Here is a 9,177-nt window from a genome sequence, read left to right as displayed (position 1 = left end):
ACACACACACACACACACACTCATATATAATTCTATCACCACTAGCCTTCTAATTTCACTTTTTCACCTCGAATGAAATACCGTATTTAATTACACAGTATAATGGTTCAGCAATGCTAGCTCAGCTAGCCAGCTACCTTAATGCATCACAGATAACTTAATGCTAATTAGACTTATGACATTTTTAGCTAGCTAACTAGCTGTCTAGCTAATTACATCCATCATGCTGTCTTGATTGTGTTGTAGGTATACAGTACTGTGCAAAAGTCTTGGCACCCTGTTTTTTTTAGTACAAACTTTGTTATAGATGTTTATTTTCTGACTTCTACATTATTGATTCAGTACAAAAACGTTTCAGATTCCAAACATTAGTTTTCCAGCACAAAATGAAACGTTACAGAAAAATGTTTGTATGTCAGTAAAGAAAGCAGCAGATTCCATAAGAGACACTTTTCAGATAAAAACATAATGAAGGCTGCTGGGTTTCGCTGCAGAAATAAGAAGCAAGTCGACAGTCAAAGTCTCCAGAAGAACTGTGGCTGCTTCTGCAAGATGCTCAGTAACACTTCCAGCTCATTTCCTTATAAAACTGCACACACTGCACCTCAGATACTGTTTATTTATTTAAAGTGAAGGATCGTCACATTAAATACTGACTTTGTGTCATTTATTACTGTTTACTGCTCTTTATAGGATTTTTTTAATGTAGAAACATTTAATTTCATTATATTTGAAGGCGTCTTTACTCTACAGCATTTCTTTACATGTGCCTAAGACTTTTGCACAGTACTGTATATTAGCGTGAGCATTTTATAGGCCACTGTGTGAGAGTCAGGCAGTTTATCTGTGAGCTAATTAAAGTTCGGGAAAAGCGAGAAAGCAATGCTAATTAAGCTCAGACCCGTCCAGATGACTAGACAAACAACACAGAACAATTAAGAAGTCTGAAGAGATGTGAACATATCAAAACAATCTTTGGCTGTGCTCTCAGATCACTGCATGGATACTGTGTGTGTGTGTGTGTGTGTGTGTGTGTTACCGCAGTTTTTAGCTGCGAGTACACAGATGCTCTCGGCGGTCACATGTCCTGCAGGGATGGAGAGCGTGCTCTCGCTTTTTGACGTCGCGCTGTAGTACAAGTGCACGAGCATGAAGGAGTCGCAGCTCGACTTGTGACTCCCCGAGCGCTCGCATGTCATCAGCGGCTTCGTTTCCTCCTCACTCATGTCCATCACTGCGTCTCCTGCACACACACACACACACACACACATTAATTTTACAACTTTTACCAAAAATAATATCCCTAATGTCCATTTAGCCCTTGTGTAAAGAGCATTAGGTTAGCATAAAGCTTTAAGTTATGGTGAAGAGGCTGGTGAGGGAACGACCGTTTATAGCTGCTATAACGTAACCGCGAACAGGAACGAACTTCTTTTACACGATATTAAATGTAACTATAAACAGATAAGAAGTATGAAGTATCGTATTTTAATGATAATAAATTGTAATGGTTAGCAAATAATAAGCGAATAAAACACCTGGGAATGTGCTGTTAGAGGAAAATAATCAGCTTCATGGTGGTAACTTCGCTTCATCACACCGCCCCGTTGTTGATTATTTTACTGTAACACAACGACACTGAGGGTTTTATTCCTTACATCAGAGTTCCTTAATTACGAAGTTTAATAATGTTCCTGTTACTAAAGCTACTAACACATGTACCTCAGTGATGAGATTTTGCACCTTTAGTATTTTTTCAGGAAAAAGTGTTTTCGATTCTCTGCCACGGACCTCAGTTTCAGATTTATTTTTAGATTTCGACTCGGTTCAGCTTTTAACGCAGCTGTAATAAAAAAGCGACTGAAAATTAAAAGTGAAAATTACAGCATGAGCATAACATAGAAATCGAGTGTGTGTGTGTATGTGTGTTTGTGTGTGTGTGTGTGTGTGTGTGTGTGTTAGGTGGGGCTTATCACTGACGTACTGAAACTAGTTCTTTTCAGCATGTGGTTTATAATCTCAGTATTTTTGTGTGTCAAAGTTAAAACCATCATCGTTCCTCATTACGGTTTCATTTACGTTTTATACTCATCCAGTTACAGTGGCGCGTATCGGTGTGTCACTGTTTAACCCAGCTTTGGACTCTTTGTGGAATTTCTGTGGGATTAAAGAGGGTGTTTCCCCCTCCAGTCTAACAAAAAAGGTTTGACTCAAGATAAAAATGATGTATCATAATAAAGACTATATTAGTTTAAAGACATGATGTTTCTGCTCTTTAGAAATGTAACTCGAGATAAAGGACGTAATTTTTCCATGATGTCATCACATCAAAGGACAAAATCAGAAATATACAGTACATTTACATTTTCTAACTATATAACTTACATAATATACTGTGCATATGTATAACTAATATAAATATGTGGTAACACTTTAGTTAAAAGGAGCTTCATAACACATTCATAAGCACTGCATGAATCAGCAAAACTTTAATTTAAGGTTAGATAATAAATTAATTATAAGCAAGTAATAAGTAGTTTACTAATTAAAGATTAATAATCATTTAATGATCAGTTCATGAATAATTACTGTATAAATGTTAGAATACATTTTTATAAAATATATTAATATTTGCATATAAAACATCTACACACCCGTGTTAAAACTGCAGAGTGGTTTAATGTGATAGAGCAACTAACAACATTCAAGTAAAAAACAAATAGAAACATTTTAGATAAAAAAAGAAAAAGAAAAATGGACAATAACCTGGTGGCATAAGTTTACACACCCTTCTATAATGGATCATGTGACTGTGCTCAGAATGAGTCAATCACCTTCAACCTCGTGTTCAAAAGTAATTATCATCCAGCCGTCATCACTGAAATTATTCTGATTAACTCTAAATAAAGATCAGATGTTTCTGTAGGAACATCTTCACATCTTCTTGGTTTCATCCGACTGCTGGAGCTGGAGAGCTTACAAAGCCTGTACAGGACCTCACTGTGGAAAGGAATCGATCAGGAGAGCGGTACAGAAGATCACCGTGAAGACCATCATCAACAAGTGGAGAAAATGGAGCACCACAGTGACATCACCAAGAACAGGACGTCCCTCCAAAACCGACGAAAGGAGAAGAACAAATCTTATCAGGGAGGCTGCAGAGGGATTTACAGTAACATTAAAGCAGCTGCAGGAACATCTGGCGAGTATTGGTCACTCCTTGCATGGGATACAATCTCTCGTGTTCTGCACGTGTCTGGGCTGTGAGGCAGGGCGGCTAGACTGAAGCCCTTTCTCATGAAAAAAAATAAAAATAAACATCCAAGCCCTAAATCTCCCCAAACCATGCGGTGAAGTGTTTTCTTATCTGATGAGAACACCACACCCACGGTGAAGCATGGTGGTGGCGGCATCATGCTGTGGTTCTGCTTCTCTTCAGCTGGGACTGAGGCTCTGGTCCTGATAGAGGGAATCAATGGATCGCTCCAAATAACAATCTGTTTTAGCACAAAAGCTGCAGGATTCTGTTAGACAGCCAAAGATGAAGAAACATTTCACCATTTCTTTCTATTTTCCTGTAAAATGTTTCTGTTTGTTTCTCACTTGATTGTGTTGTTTGTTGTTATTTCACATTAAAGGGGTATATCACAGTTCTTACCTGTGATTTTACAGGGAGGTGGAGAGCACTTCTATCCACTGCAGGTATTGAAATAAACATGTAAAAACCTCTTTAAACTGTAAATGACCTTTTAAACATGTTTGAAATTTCCTGAGAAATGTACAGTACTGTGTAAAGGTCAGAGATAAACAGCCATGCACTAGTTATTTATGAAGGTCAATATTAAAGTTCAATATTACAAATAAAATATTTGCAGATTTCATACTGAAGGCCTTTGTGTGATTTATGTACAATAACAGTAAAGAACAATAATCAAGAGAAAATCTATTTCATTCTAAGGTCTATATGAAATGTGTGAATATTTTATTGGAAATATTGAGCTTTAATATTGACCTGGATAAGTAACTACTGTATGGCTGTTTGACTGAAAACAGAATTAATGTACTGTACATTTTAATAATAATGTAATTGTAATAATAAATACTCAATGGCCATTTGTCTGAAAACAAAATGGTTGTCTCTGACTTTTCCACAGTATTTACTAAAGTTTACTGCTAAACTAACAAAATAATGTTTAATAATTAGTGAATTATGTATTACTTACAGTATACATGTTACAAATATTATAAATATGTCACTACTGAACCTCTAATGAACATGTCACTCATGAGTCTTTTATAAAAAATCATCATGAGGTGACGTTAATGTTTTATGTTGTTACAGAAGAAAGTTCAGTGTTTGTTATCATTTGACTAAAAACAGTTTATTCTGATGTTATGAGTTAATATTTCATCTTTATTAACAGCACGTTCATCTCACAGCTTTGAGAAGTCTTGGCGCTTATAATCCAGCACTGGAGCCCTTATGGAGCCCTCACACAGCTGAATGAATATGACTGGAATACACACTTTATACAGGTTTATTAAAGTTTTACAGTGAAAGTGCTGTTATGCTTATGAGTGTGTTATGAAGGTCACTTTAGGCATTCTTTAATGAAGTGTTAGTTTAGGACATGTAAGAGCTATTAGCACTGTTAGCTTCAATTCTTATTAACAGTATTATTATAATATCATTTACACAATGCTAACTGGTGATATTAAAATACATTTAAAAACTACTGATGTTTTTGTTGCTTATATAGCATTATTTTAACATAGTTAAGGAATATTTCCAATGCTATGGATAATGTAATAATGCATAATATAATGGAATCTAATGCATTATAATATATTGTAATGCAACCTAAATGTAAAGATGAAACATTTACAGCTTTGCTTATTGAAAACCAAATTAATTTTGTTTGAATTAAACATTACATCACGCACAAACTCATATTATGTTGTATATCTAAATATAAAACAAAAACTTTTAGTTTATTTTATCTATTTGTAAGGCATATGGAGAATATATACTGTGATATAGGATAACTGAAATAACAATTAGAAAAATTATGATCAAGTCTATCATATTAAATTGACTGTATTTTATATATATATGTAATTATGTCGTGTAAATCGGCCATATTTACAATGATATGATCTTAATGTGTCCATAAATAGATATAATTTGTGTTATATGTAACAAAGTGAATGAATTATAATGAATAAATCAGATTACAAAACAAATAATTAATTAAACATTAATTTTGTCATCATCCGTTGAATTGTTGCAGCCATTTTAATTTCTCCTTGATGTTTTTATTTATTGGCACCCCATAACTATAGAAACGAAAATGTCTTCAAACAGGAAGTAAAAAAAAACTGATGACTTGTATGAGCAAAGTGCTGTCTGACGAATGTTATACACAAAGTTTTGTTTTTTTAAAAAACAAAGTAACGTCCTTATCTAAAGAGATAAATATATATACTGTCTCAAGAGGATGAAGCTGAGGCTATAACAATATATAAATAAGTAAATATAAATCTATAAATAAAGTGATCTCAGTAAATCTGTTTATACACCTGTCAGGTTTCATATATCAACAATCCAGATGTTTATATTTACAAGATGGAGATAAAATATCACCATGATTTGTAGCACAATTATAGACAAGATTACATTAAACATACTGACACACACGCACACACGCACACACACACACACACACAGCGCTGTCACACGACACGAGTGTTAACGTTAAACACCATCACACACATGCAGATGTTCTAACGTCCTAATGTAAGAAGTAATGAATATAAAATCCAGATGTTTACCTTTTGTGATGATGATGATGTTTTTCGTCACTTTTCAGCCCGATGAAAACGCATTTTGTGTACGTGTATGTGTGTGTATGTCTGAAGTTCTTCCTGAGTGCAGTGTGAGTGTGTGACATCACACTGATTTCCCGTACCATAACCACACACACAGACGTTTCTCGTCCTCTCCATTCGCTTTCATTTTTCTGTGTTTCTTCTTCATGGAGTCTTGTTTTTAAAGTCTACAGTTGAGGAAAGATGAAGTATCACTTCCTCTTTCTCACACAAACTGATGGCTTTACGCAAGCTGCCTGAAATAAAGGAAATATCAATTTAGTAACAAGCCCATCTGGCTAAAAATACTGAGGTTATAAATACATATCGTTAATCCTCGTCTTGCATCGAAAGCACACTCTAGCGAGACAAAATATTATCAACAAAATGTCAACAAAATAATAAAAGAATTGTTAAGCTAATGAATTTCATCCAATTTATCATTTAATCGTAAGCTAGTAGGTGATTATTTGCTTTAATTTTTAATTGATATTAATATTATATTTTTTAATCAATATTCTAAGTACTATGTATTTTTCATAAGCAGCATGGAATTTTTGCTATATTAATTAAATGGTTAATATTATTGCTGGTGATTATGTGTATGTAATATAGTAAATAATGTTATAGTTTTGTATTATATTTAATATATACTTATGTAAGTATGGACATGTATATAGTTTTATATAATGCCATTTCCTCAATGTTGATTGACAGTAATTAGTGACATCACTTACAGGATGTTAATTGGTGTCTGTTTCAGTTTTTTTATAAACAGAATTATTTCCTGATCTTTTAAACTGATCTATTTCCTGATCTATTAAACATTTACTTGATGCTGATTGGTGGCTTTCTCAGCGAATAAATCTCCTATTTGATATGCAGAAGATAATAATGTAATAAAACAATATCAGGAAAAGTAAAGGAAATGAAATAAAACCATCACATGGCTAAATATGAACATATGTCTCTTTCTTTCTATAGACAGGAAGATAAAGCTATGTGAATGTTATGTGAGTGTGTGTGTGTGAGTGTGTGTGTGTGTATGTGTGTGTGTCGCTTTCTACAGACAGGAAGAAAAAGCTGTGTGAATGTTATAAGCGTGTGTGAGTGTGTGTGTGTGTATGTGTGTGTCGCTTTCTACAGACAGGAAGAAAAAGCTGTGTGAATGTTATAAGCGTGTGTGAGTGTGTGTGTGTGTATGTGTGTGTCGCTTTCTACAGACAGGAAGAAAAAGCTGTGTGAATGTTATAAGCGTGTGTGTGTGTGTGCGTGTGTGCGCGCGTGCGTGTGTGTGTGTGTGTGTGTGTGTGTGTGTGTCGCTTTCTACAGACAGGAAGAAAAAGCTGTGTGAATGTTATAAGCGTGTGTGTGTGTGCGTGTGTGCGTGTGTGTGTGTGTGTGTGTGTGTGTGTGTGTGGTTTCTGGTTTTCAGTCGTTCTCTTGTTTCCGTCGCAGGAGAAAAACAAACTGAGGCTGTTTAAAGTTTAAAGCTGAGAAACAAAGTGCAGTGTGAAACTGGTGTTTAAACTCGGGTTTATTGCTGCACACTGAATCCTTTAAAGCTGTTTAAGGTAAAGAGATGCTGTGTTTAATCAGAGTTCAGGATCAGTTTATCAGAAAGAACGACACTGAAAACATCTACAAACAGACGAATGTAGACGTGGATTCTAAATTAAACCGATTGAATCATTCCTCACACTGCTGCAATTATTGTGGCCTGGTTTTTTTTTCATTTTATCATTTTCTCTTTTGCTTTTATTCACTTCTGGAGCTTCATCTGTCTTGTTTGGAGCTCCACTGGTGACTTCCTGATTTAATGAAAATAATACATGGTCATGAGTTCACACTGAAGAAACACTAAGACTTACGCAAGAGCTATAATATAACAGACACGATATAAGAGAAGCAAAATAAACAGGAACTAAACAAAGTAAAATGTGATAAATGCACCCAAGAATGCAGAAATCCTGCCTTAATAAAAAAATAATAATACATAGCCATGACTTAGTAACACATCGGAATGAGATTGTTAACTGCAGCCACATCTTAATAAAGTGTGTGTGTGTGTGTGTGTGTGTGTGTGTGTGTGTGTACAGTAACCACCACACACTTTGGATGATAAAATCTGCCATTTATCTGTTCGAGTTACGACTAGAGAAGTTTACATGCACACTTTATTGCTCATTAATGAACATAGAGTTTTTTCATTATGACTATAATGTTCATTTTGGAAGTTAAATTTTTTTTTCTAATGTTTTTTCATGTAAAGATCCCTACTGTATTGATCCACTGTATGTTGAATATGACGTCAGTTCACTGTGTTCCCAGTTCATAAATTTTCAGTGCTGAGGCTGATAAAGTCTTTCAGCATGACGTAAAGATCAGTGGAGTAGAGATCTGACCATGAACACATCGTCCTTAGTAAATTATAGAACTGAGATGTTCATTGTTTTGTATATTATTCACTATTTACATTAAAAATTGTTTAATTCATGAGTTTAATTCATCACCTTTTTCAGCTGAACCCCTTCAGTCTAAATGATTTGCTTTTACGGAGACTTTAAGGGACACTTTCGCTCGTTGAATCCTGCTTTAAGCTCTGCAAGCTTACCTTAAAACATTCCACTGGTTTTGTGGCCTGGTTTCCATGTTTGGTTTTAAGATGTGTTTTTAGTTTTAAAAAGTTGGCTTCATGCTTTCATTAGAAAGCTGCTCCAAACATTTCACACACACTGGAAGGCGTTTGGCCTCGTCACTATTCACACATGTACAAATGCTCCACTCGGTATTTTCAGCTTTGGAGCTTTTATTGTCTGATTTGTGCTTGGTTGTTCCTTCCGTTGTGATTTTTTATTTTTTTTTACTTGACAACTTCTGTCCATTTTCAGAGATCTTCAGGAGTTGTAAAGAAGACGTTTTTAGCCATGAAGAATGAATTAGCTAGCTAACTGGAATTTATGATTAACTCTGACATGCTAAGAGCTATTATCACGTGACATGATTCATGAGTAATCGAGTCTGTCAATTTTTACTTATGAGGTCACAATAAAGCATTAGAACATTAATTGTTAATGTTAATTTAACTAAATTAATTTAGTTTTATACTTGTAAAATATATATTACTAACATTTAACTTATCATTCACATTTCTATCACAGTCTCACGAACCCCCTGCAATGTCACCATGAAGCCCTGGCTGGGAAATTTGAACAAACTCATACAAAATAAACAGTTTATTGCAGGAGAAAGATAACGTATTTAACAGAGACGGCACCGATCTGATAACCAGTATCAGTACCAGTACCA

General features: G+C 34.7%; 1 protein-coding gene across 1 annotated transcript in view; it reads right to left on the bottom strand.

Annotated features, from left to right (window-relative positions):
* Positions 1–6,061, bottom strand: part of jak3 (Janus kinase 3 (a protein tyrosine kinase, leukocyte)) — a 27,927-nt gene extending 21,866 nt beyond the window's left edge. The window contains exons 1-2 of the mRNA XM_026911599.3: positions 5,833–6,061; positions 1,040–1,243 (exon numbers count right to left, since the gene is read on the bottom strand). Coding sequence (XP_026767400.3) covers positions 1,040–1,232 — 193 coding nt within the window. The 5' untranslated portion in view covers positions 1,233–1,243; positions 5,833–6,061. The remainder of the gene's footprint in view (positions 1–1,039; positions 1,244–5,832) is intronic.
* Between the last annotated feature and the right edge of the window lie 3,116 nt (positions 6,062–9,177).

The sequence above is a fragment of the Pangasianodon hypophthalmus genome, chromosome 8 (genome assembly GCF_027358585.1).
Source record: "Pangasianodon hypophthalmus isolate fPanHyp1 chromosome 8, fPanHyp1.pri, whole genome shotgun sequence".
Taxonomy (NCBI): domain Eukaryota; kingdom Metazoa; phylum Chordata; class Actinopteri; order Siluriformes; family Pangasiidae; genus Pangasianodon; species Pangasianodon hypophthalmus.
This window is presented reverse-complemented; position numbering and strand designations above follow the sequence as displayed.